The following is a 22,053-nucleotide window of genomic DNA, read 5'->3' as shown; positions in this document are numbered from 1 at the left end:
TCGTCCATCCACCCTAACAAATTCTTATGATATGCATCTGGATATCATTATTAATGTTAAAATATTTATTTATTTCTCATCTTTAAAACTAAGCTCGCTGCCTTTTCCACTCCCTCTAGAGATTCAGGGTTTCTCTCTCACTCAGCTGAGTCAAGCTCTCTTCGATGATTTGAACTCCGTAGAGCTCTCTCTAGCAACTCAATTTTTTCTGCTCTTAGAACTCTTCCATTATTTTCTGTTCATCCTCCCTCTTTCCTTCCCTCTCAGTTGACTCCTCTTTTTCTTTCCCATTAATTCTGTATCTTATATCTTCTCATTCTGTCCAGATATACAAAATCATTTTTTATCTCTTCCACTCTCTACAAACTTTTTTTGTTATATATGGTATGAAAACAAATTGAACTATTCACCTCCTGTTCAAAAATTATTAATAAGACTCATATTAATTGTGATTGCTAGATATGTTTTTAACGGAGTCCAAAAATCCATGCAATGGTTATGGAATTATGATGATACCATGAATAAATGATCATTTGTGGTTAAACATGTATGCTAAAATTTAGTATTCATAGGATGCTCATTGACATCAAAATATCTAAATAGAATAACAGTAGGTAGTCCCACTCGCATGTTAATGATAGTCGATTTTGTCACTCTTAGTTTGGAGATTGTGGAATCTTGAAAGTAGAAAAAAAGAAATGAGTTTCTATGCCCTAATCATGATCAGCTATGCCAATAAGCCCTAATCATGGTGATTTAAAGCTACTTACATTTTCCTTCTCTTTAATCTTCCTTTCAAGGACATTTATGACTTCTATAATTTATCAAAGTCAGTATTTCAGGTAAACGTGGGAAGGGACCTTAGACTTTTTAAATATGATCTTTATTCTGAAAAATAATTTGTTTTAGTCATCTGACTTCAGCTATGCCGAATCACATTTCATGAATGAAAGTATGGGACTAGTTGACCATAAAAGTTGAAGCAGGATCAAGTTCTTGCTTCTATATAAGCTGTAGATTATTGATCAGTACTAACAAGATTTTCCCTTCAGCTTGATAGATATTTTCCCTTCAGCTTGCTTTCTACACTTTTATTAACAAGATTTCCCCAACTCAACCATGTAGTGATGCTTACAACTTCTCTCTCTAATATATCACAGTTACTTCTCAATTTATCTTCAAGTAATTCTTTTTCAAATGTATGACTAAATGAAAAAAAATTGAACTGTTGTAATATAAATGTGTACGAAAGAGGAAAAAAAATGTGCTTTCATAAAGGCTATGGACTCTTGATTGGTGGAGATTGAAACTTATTTCATTTTTCCATTTGTTTTCTTAACTTGATTTAGTAGCCTTCTCCTTTTTCCTTTACTTTGACATGAAGGGATGCATATGGATATTTTCTAAAATTTCTATTCAATAAATCAGCTTCTGTAAAATAGGAGGGAAATACCCCTAAATGTCTCAATTCGGATCATGTTGCTGTAGAGAAAGGTCAGTGGTCACTACCAGTGATCTTGATCTTCTGGGGAGATGGGCGTTTACTGAGAAAAAACAACTGTGATAATCTTGATGAAGTGGGAAACCCTATTTTATATGCATGACCAATGATCCTAGTTCTCGGGCCCTATTAATCAATTTAAGATAACTCCTTATGGTATTTATATAATGTGCCTCATAGGCACGCAATATGAATGTTAACGTGAATGTCATAGTAAAATGTCGTACACGCCTCTAGAGCCACCTGGAGTTGAATTTCTATTAACTTGAATTTATATCATCATATTTTCAATGCACGAGTTAGTGTGAGTTCATCGCATATTAATATCTTTTGCTCCTAAATTTCTAGTTCTACAACAGTATCTGCATCAAAGGTGAAAATTTCAGTGAATGATGCTTCAAAAAAAATTTGTCTGTCTCTCTAGTTGGAAAGACACTACATCAGATATGTTGTGATAGTTTACAAATTTTGTTGCTATGAAGTGAGATGAATGTCATTTTTATTAAGTTATTAAAAACTCCATCCCCCATAACATTCTATCTTAGATATTGTATTGCAAAGATTTCTGCTTCGTTGGTGTAATAATTCCTGGCTCTTAACTTACATTCAAGGTGTGAAGTTCAGTAAGTTGTGGTGTAAATCTTTCTGAAGAGAAAAACTCAAAATGGTACTATACCAGCATGTACAATTAATGAATAAATTCTCAATGTTCATCAATATTTGGTTCTTCATCCAGGTGCATACTTGATTTATTACATGCGGTCATGAATGGATTATAATCTCACACACGAGGTATGTTATCATTAATAAATTAGTATTTTCTAATCACCGAATTAATATGTTTTTACTATGTTTCATAGGTTCTTTCTATCACAACCGGCAATGCCAATAATATTAAAGCATGGTTGAAACTGTATAAAGGTGCATGAAGGGCTATGACTCATAACTTTGTTAACCAATATCACACACCATGAATGGCGCATGCTCTAAACTTGGGATGCCATGAGGCTTTAATAATATCCATATTTAAGTATATTAAATTTCATGTTAATTCAACTGCTTATTTAAAAAACATTGAGGATATAATTTGACTTATCTTAGATGGGTAAAAAGCTCACTTTGTGAAGAAAATGTCAACCAAAATGTTCTCATCAGTAATATTCAGCTTTCATTTAAAGTAATTGTTTATAAACTTTGAAAGCTTGTAATTGTAGCTGGCGCTTCACCACAAACATGGACACAAAGGGCATAAATTTCTGATTAAAGGTGTACCCACAAGGCAAAAATTCCACGAATGGAATGATTGAAGTATATTGGGAGATTAAAAATATACTATATAAGATTTGGAAGATTATGTAAGTAAAAAAAGTAATCTATTAGATTGTGGCTGAAAGATGGAATCTCATGAGAAGGTTTTAAGAGGAGCTTAAATATTTTCACGATGTTATTAACATCATTTCACTGTCACATTCCACTACACAATCTACTATTTTGAATGCACATCAACTTTTATTAGGTAAATTGGAACTTTTTAAGTTGTGTGATGGACAATCTATCTCCTGGTCTCTCAAGGTATTCCTTCAATAATTGAACAGATCCTCTTAAAAGTGCATACACTGCAATGATGTAGAAAATGATCGATTATCAACATCACTTGAAGTTGAAGCTGGTGTTCCTTGTTGCGACTATATTAGACCCAATGACGAAGCTCGAGTTTATCACTGATGATGACATATTTTTATCATCCGTGTTATTGTGCAATTTCTAAAAAAAGTGTCCACCTCGTCAACTTTAACCAACTACATACGTATTGAAGATCAACCATCAATACCTAAAAAGCACAAAACATTGATGATTGCATTGGTAGAGCAAGATAAAAAGGCATACATTCAAATCAAAGATCTACTAGAGATGAACTGGATGAATTCTTAAAAGATCCATGCATTAGTCCTCGTAATGACCCACTTGAGTGTTTGTATAAATCAGGTCTAGAAAACATCAACAGCTTGCATTGCTCCCGAATGAGTTCCTCTCTATTTGTGCATCAACTGCGCTATCAGAGCATATTTTTCAGCATGAAGAGGGATTGTCACTTTTAATCTTGCTCTACCAATGCAATCATCAATGTTTTGTGCTTTTTAGGTATTGATGGTTGATCTTCAATACGTATGTAATTGGTTAAAGTTGACGAGGTGGACACTGTTTTGAGAAATTGCACAATAACATGGATGATAAAAATATGTCATCATCTGTGATAAAATCAAGCTTCGTCATTGGGTCTAATATAGTCGCAACAAGGAACACCAGCTTCAACTTCAAGTGATGTTGATAATCGATCATTTTCTACATCATTGCAGTGTATGCACTTTTAAGAGGATCTGTTCAATTATTGAAGGAATACCTTGAGAGACCAGGAGATAGATTGTCCATCACACAGTCTACAAAATCTATATCTGCGCATTTCTTTTTTTACTCCTTATCGGCTTTATCAGCCAAAAAGTGCAAGCCATAACCCAAATTCATAACGGTTTCATCTTAATGATTGGTTGATGCCATACATTAACAGGAATCATCTACTGATCTCCGTTTGAAGAATCGAACAATGTCACATGGCATGTTGGAAATAAAATCTGGAAATACATGAATACTTCTTAGAAAATTAAATATGAAGCCCAAAAATATAAATAAATATATTTTGACAGGGAAAATTGTATCCTTATGAGTTTAATGACAAAAATTCAGGAAAAATCATATTCTGACTCAAAAGGTATTTTCCTTCAGAATATGATGTCAGAAAAATCCTAAAAATACTTAAAAATTCAAAAAATTCAAAACATAATTCTAAAATTGGATTTAATCATTTAGGCTTGATAGCATGCATATATAATCAATTTAATGCGAATAAACATGTAAATATTGTCATATTAACCAATTAATAATGTGTGTCATCACTTGTTCCCTCTCTTTTCTTGCTTCCGTTCCTCGATTTTTTCTTTCTTGTAGTTATCAACAATGATTTTTAATTTTTATGTATATGAAACAAGAGGTTAGGAAGTAGTTCAATGTCTTATTGAGACAGGGTAAATAATTCTACTTAAACTGAACAAAGTTTTTTTATGGGAATTATTTGTAACACTTGACAGATTTAGGGTCAAATATTGAACTTTTAGTCTCAAAGTCTTCACAAGAGAGACACTACTTGGTGGTCTTATTCACATTAAATGAAATATTAGTCTCTCTATTTTTTCTTTTCATTGAAAGAGTTTTTGGTTGGGCTTGAAGATGAACTCATCAAGTCTTTAGAAGAGGCATTGCTAAAAATTAATTTCTTGTTCAAAGCTCAGTTTGTTTGGTTTTTTTATTAATGGGCCAAATTCAGGGCCCAATAATTTATCGTTCATGGGCCGAGCTATAAAATAAAACCGTTGACTGTCTTGATATTCAAATGGTATGAACATTTCGTAGGGTTTTGCGAGGCAGATCGAGGAAGCTTCAATGGTGAGCGAATCCTTCATTTTTCCTACGTTTCTTTCAGAAGTCGCTATAGAAATCTCGTTTTTTGTGTAGCCAGTCGGTTTCATCGCTTTGCGTTTGGCAATGTTGATTTTTGGAATTTCTTCGTCTCCTTATCGTTGACTCTGAGTGATGCTATCTCTTTTGCACTAGTTTTTCTCAGCTGATCTTGATGCTATTCTCGCCGGAGGAAGGAAGAAGCATAGCTCTTGGATATCTGGCGTAATCAAGAGCAGTGAGAAACTTAGGAATAGTTAGTGATATTATCTTTAGTGGGCGGATGCCTGCTCCTGGAAGCTTCGGAGACTTGGCTTTGATTGATAAATCCCTGGGTTAAACTTAAGACTGATGGTGTTTCAGATTGTAGGTAGTTCCCATTGTCCTCCTATGCTGGGGTTTTGCCCGAAGAAGATGATTTCTTTTTACTGTTGATGGGCTGGCTCGAATGATAGTTACAATTTTGATGTCCTGTGCCCAGTTCGAAGTAATTAGGATGAATGTAGAGAGTCGAAAAGGATAATAAAGCTGAGACAACACGAATAAACTTAAACATAAACATAGTAAAGCCCGATAATAATGTTGATGTCTAACGCTAATGTTATCATTGAATTGCTCAGAATGCCTCGTTCTCTATAACTCCTGCTTCTGCTCATTTTCCTCCTTAGGAAAATTTAATATGATCACGTTGCATGGCATCAGCCTGTTATAGGATGCGAATTCATTCTCTTTTTACCCTTTAACGAGCTCTCTTTCTTCAGTTCTGATTTGATTGGTTGTTAATTTTTTAGTTTGGATTCTTCATCATCTCTTGACGTGGATGGACATTAGTGACATTTGTTTACAATTTTGCTTGAAGCATTATGTGCCTTGGCTTTGGATCCACGCAATATTCAATCTGAAACAGACGAGGGATATATTTTCAGATCATGTCATCCTTGTCTATGATCATTAGAAAGTTAAATTGATAGGTTGAGATGGGATTTTGATATTTTTAGCTGACAAATGGATAATTTGTTTTCATACATAAATATGAATGGATTAAATGACGTCTTCTCATTTGCTGCATCATTCCTTCCATTCTCCAGTTTTTTTTCACAGAGGTACTTGCGAAAGCTGTCAAGTGCGACCCCTTTTTAGTCTCAATGACTCTGGGCAGAAGAATTAATATTTCCGAGGTTTTTAATTTTACTGAAACGTATACGCGCCAGTGAGGATTAAGCGTCAATTTCCTTGCCTTGAACCCTTGATGAAGCACTTTTCTTGCTCTATTGCAGGAAACGGCATTAAGATTTCTTCAATTGTTGAAAATCTCATTTTGACTAGAACTCTCAAAAGATGGAGGCCCGGCCTGATTACTCGGTTCTCGTATCTCACATTAGCTCACTCCATGCTCGTGGACCCAGAGCGTCTCTTGGAATCGTTGCCCTGTTGACAAAACATGGCTATCTAGTGAACACCTTTGTCTTCAACCTCTTGCTCCGAGGACTATGCCAGAGTGGTGGGATCGAGATGGCGGTGGATATTTTCCGTCATGTGAGTCACAGAGCAATCATCCCAGATGCCATCACCTATAATACCCTAATCGGCGGGCTCTGTAAGGGCAACAATCTAGAATCTGCCGTCGGTTTTTTTGCAGAGATGACCAGGAGAGGCTGTTCACCGACGATCGTCTCTTACACCTCTCTCATCAGTGGCTTGTGCAAATCTGGTAGATCTGAGGAAGCTGGTGCCCTACTGGAACAGATGAAGGAGAAGGGTCTGGAAGCAGATGTGATCATCTACAGCGCTTTCATTAATGGGCTTTGCAGAGATGGTAGAGTAGATGAGGCACTCTCTCAATATGCGGCGATGTGTAGAAATGGGATTACTCCGAATGTGGTTACTTTCTCCTTTCTTGTGGATGGATTCTGCAGGGCCCAGAAATGGGAAGAGGCCATGGAAATGTTGAAGACCATGGAAAAGCAAGGAATCCAACCTGATTGTTTTATATATACTAATTTAGTTGACAAGCTATGCAGGGGTGGGAAGGTTGAACATGCTAGGAGGATGGTAACATTAATTGAGGAAAAAGGCCAGACACCCCACATTGCAACGTACAATGCTCTGATCAATGGCCTTTGCAGCAATGGATCACTGTCAGTGGCCTCTGAAATAATGAAAAAACTCACTGAACTCGGGGTTGCTGATGTCATCACCTACAATACAATGATCCGTGGGCTATGTGGAGAACAGAAGGTGGATGAAGCCTGGGAGCTGTTCTATAAGCTTGCCAGAGGGCAACTAGGTGCTGAGCCAAATATGATAACTTACGGAACTATGATTAATGGGCTGTGCAAGAAAGGGCAAGTTGATCAGGCGCTGGATGTTCATCGTATGATGGTTGAAAGAGGGAAGCATGGTGATTTGGTGATCTACAACACTCTGGTCGACGGCCTAATGAAAACCTGTAATGTGGAAAAGGCCATGAGACTGAAGGAAGAGATGGTTTCAAAGGGTCTCATACCTGATGCATTCACGCATAACATCATTATCCATGGCCTCTGCTCTGCGAATAGGTTAGAAGCTGCGGAGAGCTATTTTGGTGAAATTAAGGGAAGTGGGTTAAAACCCACTCTGTTTCAGTATAATGCCTTGATCTCGGCGTTGTGCAGGGCCAATCAGCTGGAGAAGGCCTTGAGATGGTTTCAAGAAATGAAATCCGGCGGGTGTGAGCCTGATGTCATCTCCTACAACTCTCTTATCGCCGGAGCGGGACGGGCTGGTGAAGTTAAAATAGCAAGAGAAGTTTTCGAGGAGATGCTCCAAAGAGGACTGCCTATGGATAAAATAACCTACTCTGTGCTGATTGAAGGATGTGTGAAGAATGAGAGAGTGGGGGAGGCAAAGGCGTTGCTTGAGATGATGGAGGATGCGGGATTTCCTCCAGATGCTGGTGTTTATGATTCATTGATTCGCGGGCTCTGCGCCAATGGGGAGATGAGGACGGCAGTGGACCTACTTCGCCGAATGACTGACAAAGGTATTGAGGCGGATGCAGGACTTGCATCGACTATTCTCTATTGTCTGGCTGCCCATGGGAAAGACACAGAGCTTTTAGAGAGTGTACCCAAGCTTCTGCGGGGCAAAAAATGAAATCCTGCCCAGCTTTCCTGGGTATGTTAATTGAAGACGTTGCATGGAAAAGTTTGGCGGTTGGGTTTTTTGGATCCTTTTCAGCGTAATTTGTGTACTAAGTGGATTCTGCATGCCTCCTTCGTTATTCATGATCAATTGGCTTCCTTGGCCGACCCTGGCCCTGGAAATCTGTTGATTTTATCTGGTGTAAGGTTGTTCAAACCTGTTGCAAAGTACAGAGATAGCAGCCCAAGACTATGGAAGAAAAGAAATGTGGTGGGTGAAACCTGATCTGGTCAGTTTCTTCCTCTCCTGATCTCTTTGCTCCCTATCCTTCTTTCCCTCTCTCTGATTCTCTCTCCCTCTCTCCTTTATCCCTTTTTCTCTCTGTCTCTCTCATTCTGCCTCTAGCTCACTTTCTTCCTTTTGCATGGCCTATTTTCTCCCTTTCTTCATCTCTCCTTCTCCTTCTTTCCTTCTCTTCCGATCTCTCTTTTTTTCTTTCTCCATCTCTTTTCTTCTCTCCTCTCCCCCTCGTTGGCATCCTCTTTCAATCTCTTTTCTCTTTCTTTTCTCTCATTCTCTCTCTCTCCCCCTCTCCGTCTTCCTCTCCCTCTCCCTCTCCCTATCCGTTTCATATTCTCTTCGTCTTTCCCTGTCAGTTTATCTATCTTTCTTCTCTTCTAATTCTCTCTTTCCTCTCCCCTTATCTCTCTCCCTCTCCCTCTTCTCCCTTTATCCTGATCTCTCTTTTTCTCTTCTGTCACTTTCTTGCTTTTCCCTTCTCTCTCCTCTGTTTCCATTTCTCACTCTCTTCCATTTTCCTTCAACATCTTTCCGCTGGTTTGCAGAAAACTCGTATGCTGAGGATGAAGGAATAACGCGCGTTCATTTTCTTTTTCTCTAAATACATAATCAAATAGAGTTTTCACTGGGGCGAGACACATAGGTTACTGCTTTGAGAGTCCCCTTATTTCTCTCTCTGGTCTTAGATTGTATTCACTGGACCAATGAACACAGTTCTCTTTCTCCTCTCGAGAGTTGCGGAGGCTTGTTATCTTCAGCCGCCCAATGCATTAGCCTAATTATCTATATCTCTATTTCCCTCTATACTGCACTGTGGTTAGCGAGAAGCCTATCTGCTCTGTCCAAAGCTGAAGGTTACGAAACCTTGTCACCCTCTTGGATTCCTGTTCTGGTTGAAGTTTTCTTCAAATAATTTGCGCAACGTTAATCTCTTTTTAATGAAATGTTGTGTATATTCCTTCTTTTACCCTGCTCTCTTCCTGTCTGATCAAGTCATTGCTCGTATTATCCATCAGGACATTGTTCACTCTTTTTGAACTATGTGAGTACGTGACACATTTTTTTTTTCCCTAGAAGGTGAAATCCTTCAATCATCTTTCATTTGTTGGCCTGTAGTGAATTAGTTTTCTGCTTCTTTTAACTCACTGACAACGGGGAAGACTGTGAATAGTCATGATCCTCTATCTCAGCAGTTTTATAGCCTAGTCGCTCTCAATTCTGCCATTTTATCACTTATGGGTTTTATTTATATGTGTTTAAACCCCTTGGTCGTATTTCTGATATCCACCCGTTCACACTGTTCCAGGCTATGGACTTTGAATTGGAAGCAAGAAAGGAGGGTGATGAAAGAGAACATCATGAGAAATGTGTAAAAGAAGGTAACGATGATGATGAGGAGGATGAACAAGAAGAAGAGGAAGAGTATGTTTTCCTTGACTTGGATGACATTTATGAAGATGTCGGCTTACCTGACAATGTTTCCTATGTGCTCGCTGTAAGTAGTAAGTTGTTTTCTTCTTTGTCTTAGTTATTAATACCTCCTTCTGTTTATCATGAAACTGACACTTTGGAAGTTGACGACTTTAAATTTCTTAAATAAGATTAAATTGAAACAAATGATATTTAGGAATGATAAATTCATGTTATTCTTTTTTACTGTATATTGATTGAATCTGAAAATTTTTAAATTTGCACAGGATCTGGATACTCTCAACCCTCGATTGATTATTGGGGATCTTGAACTAGTAAGTGCCTTCAACTTCAGCGATAAATTGTTCTGCTTTATGCCTATCGCCAAACCTATTTTTGTTATAAACTGATTACACTGAAGAATGTTACGTCTTAAGACGTCCTAATCTTATTACGTGTGGCGGAAAGTATCTTATAACCTGATTACACTGAAGAATGTTAGGTCTTAACTCGTCCTAATCTTATTACATGTGGAGGAAAGCATCTTGGTACTGCAGAAAACTGCTTTGTTGATTTGTCAGTTAATTATGTCTGCAAAATAGTGATGCCGTATGTCCATTTCATAGATTGGGAAATACGAAGAAAGCATCGGTACATGCTACATTTTTTCAGAAACGGGTGAGTTTTTTTTCCCAAATATTAACTCTTACTGAAATCAAATATTAACTCGACCAATTATCAAATATCTCTGAGAATCTTACTGAAATCACTTAGTGGTACCTGGCAGAGGTCTCTTCTGCCCAACCAGAAACTGGGCCATCAGAGACTAATCTAATAAAGGACAAGTCCATTCTGGGCCCAAATCAGTTCCCATCCCGGCAAGCGAAGCCCATTGCTGGCCTTCATAAGATCTTAAAGTTCAGGAGAGCAGCCGAAGGTGAATCAAAGATTATGGCAGATTCAAGGAATAAAGATAAACGCCAGGAAATCATCAGTGGTTGACTTTTGATGTATGCTTCTGCCCACACCTGTTTTAACTTGCTGAAATATTATATTGAAGGTTATTACATGAACTGTTTAGTGCTTAAAGGGAGTTACCTAAGTGATAGGCAATAATGAGTTTGTCTATAATCACTTGATGTCCAAGTTCTCTTCATTTTATTGACCCATTTTATGCCTTTTTTAATGCAAATATATTTTTTGTTTCAAAAAGTGCTAATGTTTTTTTATATGTTTTTAATTTTTCACTGTTATTCCTTTGATTGCAAAGTTATCCTTATGAGATTGTGTATGTCAGGGTCATGTGTAGGGTTTGTCATCATAGCAGACAAGGACGATGACGAAATCGTCATCGTCATCGTCCATCATCTGCAATTTTTTGACAAACGATAATGATGACTCGTGAATGTCCTTTCCTTTACCTCATCATTCATCTATGGCTGGGATGACAGTGAGGATAATGATTGTCTTCTCTATTACCCCCTCTATTGTCTTAGTTTTTGATTTATTTTTGACTTATGGATTGTAAAATAGTGAACAGAGGTTCCTTTTGTTTCGTTTGTTATTTGGGGAAATATGAATTGATATGTGACCCTATATGATAGGGGCCCTTTATCAGTACTCAAAAGGGTTTTATTTCTTACTTTTGAAAGTAAAAATTAGGAATCTCCCTTTTTATTCCACTTCATAAGAAGTTAAATAAGAAGTCAATGTTGACAAGCTTGTTATATTTGCTAGGGTAATTCTCTGGCGCATGGTATCAAGGAATTATGGCCAGAGGTAGTTCTCTGCTTCATAACTGATGAAGTTTTCTCTCTACTTTCAAAACACACTTTGGCCTTCCATCTGGACATTCCACACCATTAGATGACTGATGTTGTCATCAGATAGTGATTAATTAAGAGGTGATGGTCGTAGTCGCCCTACCTCTATAGCTCAAGGACAAGGAACAAGCGAAAAGGGTGAGTATTGTTATAACTTCACCTACCTTTGGCTAATCTGGTCCATTTGTCATGCCCAGTGAAGGCATTTATCTCCTATATGATTCTGTCCAATGAATGTTAGGTGCCTTAGAAGAAGTTAAATGACATGTTTCAAAATAACACTATTTTTCTAGTTTAAGACTTCTACTCCTAATGTGTAATTATATAAGTTCAACTCCAGTTAGGGGCCTGTGACTTAAGATAATGTCCACATAGTGTTTGTCCAACCAATATCCGTCCGATATCCGATATCGGACAGCCGATATCTGATATCAGCAATAAAACCGAGACGGTGTCTGATATCGGATATCAGATATTGGTCGATATCTGTCTTAGAGGTGTGGACGGATATTGGTGAGGGACATCGGTTGTCTAAGGATGAGACGGATCTCGGATACCAGATATTGGTTATCGATTTCCGGATATCGAAACCGATATCTGGATATCAGTAACCGATACCCGAATATTTTTTCTCAAACCGTTGCAATCCCATATGGAAAATTTCTATGATTTTTTTAACGATTAATTCCGGTTCAGCCGTTTTTCATATAAACCCCTGTATTATGTTGCGCGCGCAAACGGATGCTGCATGTGACCTTATTAGAGAAATGCTCCTCTAACTTTATATTCTCCAAATTTGACTAGGAAAACTATATGAAAATCAAAATTTATTCATTATGCTCCTATAAATAATTTATTTGAACTCATAATTGTGCAGCGTGTAACCTAATTTTTTTAAAGAGGACTATAGAATACTTAAAATATTTTCCTCGAATTAGAAATTAAACTTGAAGCTTACTTATATTGAACTTATATCATGCATGTGGAAGATGTCTCCTTATCCACCAATAAATCCGTGCTAAAATGAAGAAACTTTTTGGGAAATGTTGAAAATTCTACAATTAATGTCCACACTATGTTGAAAATTCTACAATTAAATATTTACTATGTTGAAAAAATCTAGAATTTTTTAGGGAAATCTTGAAAATTCTGCAATTAATGCCCACACTATGTTGATCTTAAACATGATTTAAATACATACATACACACAATATAGCGAACATTTATATTGGTAAATTAAGTACAAATTTTAAGTATTTATATTAGTAATTTTGTAGGATCTACAATGGGTAATTGTAAATTTTTAGTGTTGGAAAAATCTAGAAGTATTTAGGGAAATGTTGAAAATTCTGCAATTAATGCCCATTATATCTTGATCTTAAACATGATTTAAATACCCAATATTTATATTAGTGAATTAAGTGCACATTTTAGATATTTTTATTAGCAATTTTGCAAGATCTACAATGGGTAATTGTAAATTTCTAATGTTGGAAAAATCTAAAAATTTTTAGGGAAATGTTGAAAATTCTGCAATTAATGCCCATACTATCTTGATCTTAAACATGATTTAAATACCCAATATTTAAAATATGTAGTTCATCTTAAATTCATGGGATGATGTGGAGGAGTCAACTCATTTATGGTTCAGGAATGAGTGAACTCAAATCTCATGATCCTTTTAATATAGGTTAACATTATGCAGATTTTCTAAGAGATCGTTAGAAAATTTAGATGATTCTTTAGGAAATTTAGTTGATTTTGCATGATATAATTCATGCATGGTCATCAAAAGAATTAAACCTTTCCATCTTGGACTCATTTTTCGTGTTTTGAAACTTTGTTGATAGATTGGTGTAATTCTGCTAAGCCAAATTTCTGAACTAGATGTATTGGCTAGACAGTGCGTTGCCTGACTAAGGAAATCAGAAGCATTTGGAAAGTTGATATAGTAAAGATAAAACCAGAAGCACAGAAAATCAAGCGAAATTTTTTTCTATTGGATTATTGAACAAGTAGTTGACTAGAATATTTGACTAAAAACTTCGCATTTCATTCCAAGATCGTTGGAGCTATCATATATGGATCTGTTGATTACAAAAAATCTAATTCGAGGAGGTAAGGTATTGTAATAACTGATGCCTTTTTAGATTCACATGGATGCACATCTTAGAGGATAAAAATGAGGTAATGAAACACTAATAAATTCTAAATATAATTTAAAAATAAATTTCAACTAATAATAGATGTGTTAAAAATTTATCATGAGAGTATAGTTTCTGATCGTCCGGGACGTGGACGATGGATGGAAGGGGAAGAAGATTGTCCCGTCCAACGTCTGGATATTTCAACTTTGTCCAAACCGCCTCGTCCAGGGATTCATCCATTGAAGAAAAAAATCGTCCGTGTCCCGACTTTGCTAGTTTCATCCTGTCCGGAGAAAAACCTTCCCGTCCCTTGTCCCGGAAAAAAAAATCACGTTTAAAAATTTTAATATACTTTTCTAAGTTTGCACGCGTACAATTACTATTGGGTGGTGTCAGTTTGCGCGCATGAAAAAAAGCAGGGACTTTGATGCAAAATGTCAATGAATTGATTAATGTATGCCACGTGGCAAGATCAAAACCATCGAAGCAAATCCATGGGATTTTAGTCCATCCCTTACCGTCCATTGTTTGAGACCTCCAGACGGGATGATTTTTTCATTTGACGATAGGAAAACCGTCCCGTCTATTTGTCCTGAGACGAATTTCCGTTCCAGTTTTCATCCAATCTTGCGGACGCAAAGATTTTTTTTTCCTGGGATGAAAAAACCGTTCCGTCCGCGTTCCCGCACTATACTTGAGAGTAAAGAATTAACTGAATTTGTGAAAACCATGAAATAATAAAATTGTTTAGGCCCTGGCACAATACAGTGAAATATTCTTGCTAAGGGAAGAATGAAAAATGACAGAGATACCTAGGGTCATGCTATAACAGAGTCTATAGAAATATGGTCTACATATGTGAAAATAAGATGTCATTATGAAATAAGGTTTTGAAATAGAGGAGACAATGAATGGAATTACCTGGGGGAAAACTGAGTTTAATGTATTTGAGACCCATAGAATGAAAGCACTAAATAATTATTGTTGACTGAAAATCATGTGAATTATACAATAATACCTTTAAGGGAGAGAACTTTAGGAGAAGAAATAAGATGGTCTTCCCAAAATGGGGCCTATATTTAGGAGAAGAAATGACCGCACATATTTATTGAGTTTGTGTTACAAAAGCTGCATCACACCTCTTCTGTTTCATAAATAAATAAATTACTTCTCTTCCCAAGATGGGAAAAATAGTTATTTTCCATTTGAATCGCAATGTATCTGAATAAACCACTGCCGTTATTTCAACTTTTATATTTATTTATTAATATGTGGAAAATTATATATCAGTATATAATCACATATTATTAACCTATATATTAGAGATCCCAAATTATGTGGTTCACTTAATTTTAATTACATGACTAAGACATTTATAACAATAATTATAATTATTAAATGTGTGTAGGATAAATCTGTCTTAATTATAATGATGGGATTAATTAAGATAGACCAAAGATGATTAAGTATCTCCTCTTCCTATTAATAATGTCCTGATCCTTGTGTCATAAGCATCCAATTAGATAGAGAGACATCATAAAGTTATCCTGTGCTGATCCAAAAGGCCTCCCCTCAAGAGTTCTCGATTCTATTAATTGAGCACGCGATGGATAGATTCATTTAAATTCATGTGTGATCTTCTTCATCCTTAAGAATCGATGGAAGCCTGCCACGGATCTAACACCAACACCCTAACCATCACTAACTTGAAAAATTTTATGCTTTAAAAAATCAATCATATGGCAAATTGTATGAAAAATTAAAAAAAAGTTATCAATGCATTCGTAGTTGAGTAAACACGACACAATGGATATGAATATAAGAGAATCTTAATCAATCAATTGTTTTGTTTTCTTTGGCACTAGGGAAAAGGACATGGTAATTTTATCTCTATCTTACAACAAATAGCACTAGATTAGAAACAACAGAAAGAATTTCAGACACAAATTTCAGCTTCAAAATGAACCTGAAGGAAGACTATAGTTCTTCTCATGATTCATAATCCAATGGACAAAACAGCAAACATAGAAACGCCCATTTATAGTAGATAATCTTAACCATTCGTCCCCAGAAACCATTTAAGTTTACATCAAAGTGGCATCTTCAACATCTTGAAAGACAAACATCAAAACACTTCTCTCAAAAACAGATCATTCATCTTTGGCGGTGCGGATTTCATACCCACCCTCCGTCCTCGGAACAACAGTGAAAGGAAGATAAGTGCCGAGTAACAAATCCCAAGTGGGCAGAAGATGAACCGAGTAATTATACTTCATGCCTCTTGGCATGTGGTGAACGGCGTGAAATGCCGCGTTGTTCTTCAAGAAGCGGTGGATAGGATTATAATTAGGAAACCATCTGCCGCAGTGGTCGTCTAACGCTTTAATGCACAGCACACTGTAGAAGAAAGTTGTGGTCAGAGGCGACATTCCAGTTGCCGCAAGTGCAAGCGAGGCGCCAACGATTCCTCCAACGAAGGAGTCTAATGGATGGATGTACTGCGCGCCATAAGTGTATGGTACTATTAACTCATGGTGCATGGCATGAACATGCTTCATCAGGAATTCGCTCTCGTGCATGATCCTGTGCCATAAGTATTCCCAGCCGTCCATTATGAGCAATCCGATAGATAGCTGCTTCAGCAGTTGAAGGAGCGAGGTAGATTGGGTGTTCACGACGGGGGCCTTCTTTTTATCTGAAATCTGTGCACAGGAGTTCATCAAACAAGGGTTTTTTGTTGTAGTTTTGGACGATAATACCTTTCTGAGAAGAGTTTAGGAGGAGAAATCAATTGGTTTTTAATCTTTCTATGGTTTATGATGGCTAAAGTTCTAGATAGAAGAGTTTAAGAGGAGAATCATCTCCCTTGATATGACCTATAGGTTTTGGCATAGTGGTAGAATCTTTAGTCTTAAGTTGGGGGGTTTGAATCCTATTCACAAAACTTTGAGCCTTGAGAGAAGGTGTTTGGGGGAAACTTTGAAGAGAACACCATGCTCAGAAAAGATTAAGAGGAAAATCTGCGCCATCTCTATAATCTATGGCTTTTAGCATAGTGATATGAGCTTGAATCTTAACCAACTTTATCATAGGTGAACGAGAATAATTATCATAGTGGTGGGCTCTTTAATCTTAATAGGGTATATCATGGCCAAAGCTGTGGGTTTGAATCCTATTCAAAAATTTTTGAGCCTTGGGAGAAGGTGTTTTATGGGAAACTTTGAAGAGAACACCTTGCCCAGAAAAGATTATGAGGAAAATCTGCGCCATCTGTATAATCTATGGCTTTTGGCATAGTGGTGTGAGCTTGAATCTTAAGAAAATTTATCACATGCAAACGAGAATAATTATCATAGTGGTGGGCTCTTAAATTTTAATAGGGTATAGCATGGCCAAAGCTTTGGGTTTGAATCCTATTCACAAATTTTTGAGCCTTGGGAGATGGTGTTTAGGGGAAACTTTGAAGACAATTTCTTACCCAGAAAAGATTAAGATGAAAATTAGCACCCTCTATATAATCTATGACTTTTAGCGTAGTGGAATGAGCTTGAATCTTAACAATAATCATCATGGGTGGACGATAATAAACGATAAAGGAAAAGTTGGGACAGAGTCGAACCATGAAGAGGACCCCTATAAAGGCCATCTGCAGGCCTTGATTCACAAGGACTCCAATGATGACTTGCCTTTTGCTCACCGGGTTAAGCTTTTCTTCCTCTTGCTGGGAATAAAGACGGTCTTCATCGGAGCTGAGAAGCAGATGGTATGCATAGGCCCCTACCCAATAAAGGATCACTGGAACCAACACCGGCAGCAGCTCTTCTGAAATTACCAGCGCCATTGTGGGGGCGAAGATTGAGGACTCTACTGGCCCGGGTTTTTAGATGATTTTTCTGAATGGAATTCTGTGGAGAAGTCTAAAGTCAAGAAGGAAAGGAGAGAGAGAGAGAGAGAGAGAGAGAGAGAGCGAGAGAGAGAGAGAGAGAGAGAGAGAGAGAGAGAGAGAGAGAGAGAGAGAGAGAGAGAGAGAGAGAGAGAGAGAGAGAGAGGGGAGGGGGGGGAGAGAGAGAGAGAGAGAGAGAGAGAGAGAGAGAGAGAGAGAGAGAGAGAGAGAGAGAGAGAGAGAGAGAGAGAGAGAGAGAGAGAGAGAGAGAGAGAGAGAGAGAGAGAGAGAGAGAGAGAGAGAGAGAGAGAGAGAGAGAGGGTGGGAAGAAGAGAAGGAAGAAAGAGAGAAAGAGAGAAGAGAGAGAGAATCCTGGAGATGTCTAGAGTCAGAAAGGAAAGAAGAGAGAGAGAGAGAGATGCTGTTCTGAGGAGAAAAGTCAAGAAGAAGAGAAGAAGAGAGAGAGAGATGGAATTGGAAGAGAAGAGTCTAAAAAAAAGAAAAAAAAAAGAGAAAGATGGGATCTATGAGGAGTCTAAAGTCAAGAAGGAAAAAAGAGAGAGATGGAATCCTGCGGAGATGTCTAGAGTCAAGAAGGAAAGAAGAGAGGCAGAGATGCAATTCTGTGGAGAAGTCTAAAGTCAAAAAGGAAAGAAGAGAGAGAGAGAGATGGAATTCTGTGGAGACGTCTAAAGACAAGAAGGAAAGAAGAGAGAGCGAGAGAGAGAGGGAGGGAGAGAGAGGGAGGGAGAGAGAGAGAGGGAGGGAGAGAGGGAGAGAGAGAGAGAGAGGAGAGAGAGAGAGGGGGGAGAGAGAGAGAGAGAAAAGAGGGGAGAGAGAGAAAGAGAAGAAGGGAGAGAGAGAGAGGGAGGGAGAGAGGGAGGGAGAGAGGGAGGGAGAGGGAGAGAGAGGGAGAGAGAGGGAGAGGGAGGGAGAGAGAGAGGGAGGGAGAGAGGGAGGGAGAGAGGGAGGGAGAGAGGGAGAGAGAGAGGGAGAGAGAGGGAGAGAGAGAGAGAGAGAGAGAGAGAGAGAGAGAGAGAGAGAGAGAGAGAGAGAGAGAGAGAGAGAGAGAGATTTATCTTATGGATAAAATCCGCTAACTGGTATATCCTATCTACAGGAATTAAAAGTTTAAAAGTGTGGTAAAGCATCCACTTAAGTCCCGTTGTGTGTGTGGTTAGAATGCGTAGTAAACTCAGATTTGAAGTCTTCTTAGACGTCTACTCTCCGGAACTGAAATTTCCTGAGTTCCATCTTCATTTTCAACAGCGACTGTTATTTAAGCTGATGCCCTTCGTCGTTGACTTTTAACTTTCTGGTGATGGCCTCTTTCTCTTAGCCAATAAAGATGTTTAGGGGTGGCGGCCGCTAGACAGTACCAATCTCTAAAAGGGACGTATCTATGGTATTGACCACGCTACATAGTTTTTTTTTCTTGAATAGTCTGTTTGATGAGAACGATGGAAAGACTATTTCAGGAGCGAAAGTTATAACGAAGTATAGCTCGACGTCATGACGGGTAATAAAAAAACAAAGGAAAATACCGACATGAGGCTGAGTGTCGGCAGACGAGGATCAGCGATGACATTCATGCTGCGTTTGACATCAGCAATGGCCAAGTGGGTTTCAGGATTCGAGTTATTATTTCCTCTTCGTCTCTTCGAGTTATTATTTTCAGGATTCAAGTGGGTTTCAAGTTCTCTGTCAATTATTGTCCCTCTTTCTGGCTCTAGCGTCCTCAAAACCTCTATCTGTCGCCTCTCTGTCAGTATATCTTCCTTCTTTCCTTGTATTTTGATCATCATCTTTGTAGATTGTCTCGCATCCTCCTCTCTTTCTCTCTCTGGGTCTGTGTCCCTACGTATATAAATCTCTCTCTTTCTCTCAGTCTGTCCTTTTTCTCATTGTTCTCTCATTTTTGCCATCTCTCTTTCATTATCTACATGTTTTTACTGCCTTTATTATTCCCTCTGGAAGTATATCTGTCTATTTATCTATTATCTTTCGCTATCTTGTGATTTCTCTCTCCTATTCTCTATTTGCAGTTGAATTTCTCTACGTTCTTTTGCCGTCTCCCTTATTCTATCCCTCTCTCTACTTAGTGATTTTTGTCTCTGAATCTATTCCTCCCTTTTTTCTCTCCCAATGATCCCTGGGCTATCCCTTCCTGCAGTTAGTCGCGTAAGATGTCAAAATCATAAGATTATGAATATAGTACTGCATTGCTCTTCTTTGTCGTTGGATTTTCTTGGTGAAATAATGCAACTTACATTGAGCATTTAACACATTCCTTTTGGTGATCAAATTTGAACGTTAAGACTAGTTTTATTTGTGTCTCAGTTATTGTGACCACATTTGTTATACCTAATAACTTACTGTACATGAAACGATTCATTCAGGATAATACATTTAATTATGAAACAAATTATACTTTTAAGGCGTATGTAATGTTTTCCCTTATTACTTTAAACTGGAATTTATATTATTTATCAAATTAATGATACATATGATTAAATATTCATCTCATTGTGATTACTTAATAGATGACATATCTAACACGTTAGACTTAGCCAAATCTTCAACAAGATTCAAATCATGGTTCATAATTTCCCTTTGTTTAATTTTATCTGTCCCAGGTATAATTTATCTGTACCAGAGGAGGTGAGTCATATTATTTTAAAAATTATGTCCTTATTCTATGACATATCATAATAGCCCTACAATGACCTTAGACACCTAAATATACAACCCCGGACCCATGCACTGAGATAATAAAAAACATGTTAATCCATTCCTGTGAAACATTTCAGGAGCAGTGATATTCATGATATAAAAATGGGAGGGTAATTCCTGGAAATAAGAACCTCAGTTTTATGACTAAATTACTCTGGCTTAAATACCAGTTACATGTGAAGGGTCCATTAGGATTAGACATGGTTTTTCTGTTCTTTTGATGCGAATTTGTGCAAATTGTTCGTTCTGTTCGGTTGTCCGAACAGAACAAAAAAAAATTCTAACAGAACATCGCACAGACCCGTGTGCGGTTCTTTTGTTCACTTTGTGCAAATTTTAGTCTAATTTTGTGCGAATGTGCGAATTTGTGTGAATGTGCGAATTTTGTTCGTTTTTGAAAAAGAAAAAGAACAGAACAAAGAACAAGGCCCTGTGCAGTTCTTTTGTGCGAATTTTCTGTTCGTTTCAAACACACAGAACAGAACGACCATGTCTAATTAGGATTAAGTGACTATTTGGCCGAGTACAAAAAATACAACATCAATTAAGTTTATCCAATGTGGGCCTAGTCACTTAAGGCCCAATACCATTTAGAAGGAAAGTGATGCATGCATTCAACTCTCCCTCTCAAGCTGGATATGAATGTTGTCCATGCCGAGATGGTTGATTACTTGTGGAAGGTATCTGCCAAGTGGACAGCTGGTTCAAAAAAGATAAGATAGACAAGGACACTTTCACCTTTTCCTTGATGAAGTGGGTATCAATCTCCACATGTTTAGTTTGGTGATGCTGCGTTGGGTTCTGCATAATCTCAATTCCTGATTTATTGTGACAACATGATTGGATTGGATCATCAAACTAGAGCTTCAGTTCTTAATGAATACCTTTGATCTATATGCCTTGATAAATGCCTTCTGCCAACCCTCTTAACTCAGCTTCAATACTTGAAATGGAGACTACTTAATGTTTCTTGCTCCTCCAGTTGAAAAGACTAAAAGAACCTGTGTAAATATTTTATCCGCTACTGACTGAATACTTGGCATGATTGAAGACTTGAAAACATCTATCTGAGTTCCTCAGAGTATATCTGATACACTCAAAGTCGGGTTTTTGCTGTATCATTGTTGATTTTTGAGTTTAATGAATAATATTTATGAATACTTTTACTAACTGAAATAGATCTAGAAAGTCATGAGTAAGGATCATCGCCATTGGTAATAATTATTAGGAATTAAAAACTCTTTACGTGGTAACTAAAAAGATGAGACGGGATACTTTTAGAATATGAGTTAGTGAAATGACTGAAATAGAGAGATACAAGTATAATGGATACTATTTATTAGTATGATTGATAGAAAACAGTAGATAGTGATTTGATAGAGGAAATGGAAAGAGATATGGATGAGGAAGTGACATGATGAGAAGGGAGATAGAGATATTCAGTTAATTATAAATGTATGAAGGGATGCGAATGTTTGTGGCACTTCAATCAAGATTTGATAATGAGAAATGAAAAATCCAAGTGATGACAAGGGGTTAAAACACGATAAAAAAATGAAATGTGATGTTGATACAATTATAAATTAATAATGTTGATACAATAATGCTTGATGGATATCAAAA

The 22,053-nt window shown here is 37.3% G+C and overlaps 2 protein-coding genes across 8 annotated transcripts; one reads left to right on the top strand and one right to left on the bottom strand.

The window, feature by feature from the left end:
- The first annotated feature begins 4,952 nt into the window (after positions 1-4,952).
- LOC144712051 (uncharacterized) lies at positions 4,953-11,841 on the top strand. Of its 7 annotated transcripts, none has more exons than XM_078586229.1 (6): positions 4,953-4,999; positions 5,168-5,377; positions 9,741-9,929; positions 10,132-10,179; positions 10,471-10,522; positions 10,632-10,933. In XM_078586229.1, the coding sequence occupies exons 2-6, from the start codon at positions 5,363-5,365 to the stop codon at positions 10,844-10,846; spliced, it is 519 nt and encodes a 172-aa protein (XP_078442355.1). In that variant the 5' UTR covers positions 4,953-4,999; positions 5,168-5,362; the 3' UTR covers positions 10,847-10,933. The 7 variants fall into 7 exon arrangements, 6 of the variants coding, with proteins under 6 accessions (XP_078442355.1, XP_078442350.1, XP_078442349.1 ...); XM_078586228.1 differs by lacking the exons at positions 4,953-4,999; positions 5,168-5,377 and adding exons at positions 8,143-8,423; positions 11,582-11,841 and having other exon boundaries at positions 10,632-10,854; XM_078586227.1 differs by lacking the exons at positions 4,953-4,999; positions 5,168-5,377 and adding an exon at positions 8,143-8,423.
- A 3,994-nt stretch (positions 11,842-15,835) lies between these two features.
- On the bottom strand, positions 15,836-17,708 carry LOC144712251 (sphinganine C4-monooxygenase 2-like). Its single transcript, XM_078586475.1, has 2 exons — positions 17,434-17,708; positions 15,836-16,516 (listed from the first exon to the last, which is right to left on the bottom strand). Exons 1-2 carry the CDS (start codon positions 17,653-17,655, stop codon positions 15,965-15,967), a joined length of 774 nt encoding a protein of 257 aa, XP_078442601.1. The 5' UTR covers positions 17,656-17,708; the 3' UTR covers positions 15,836-15,964.
- Between the last annotated feature and the right edge of the window lie 4,345 nt (positions 17,709-22,053).

This window comes from Wolffia australiana, chromosome 14, assembly GCF_029677425.1.
Source record: "Wolffia australiana isolate 7733 chromosome 14, ASM2967742v1".
NCBI classification, from domain to species: Eukaryota; Viridiplantae; Streptophyta; class Magnoliopsida; order Alismatales; family Araceae; genus Wolffia; species Wolffia australiana.
This window is presented reverse-complemented; position numbering and strand designations above follow the sequence as displayed.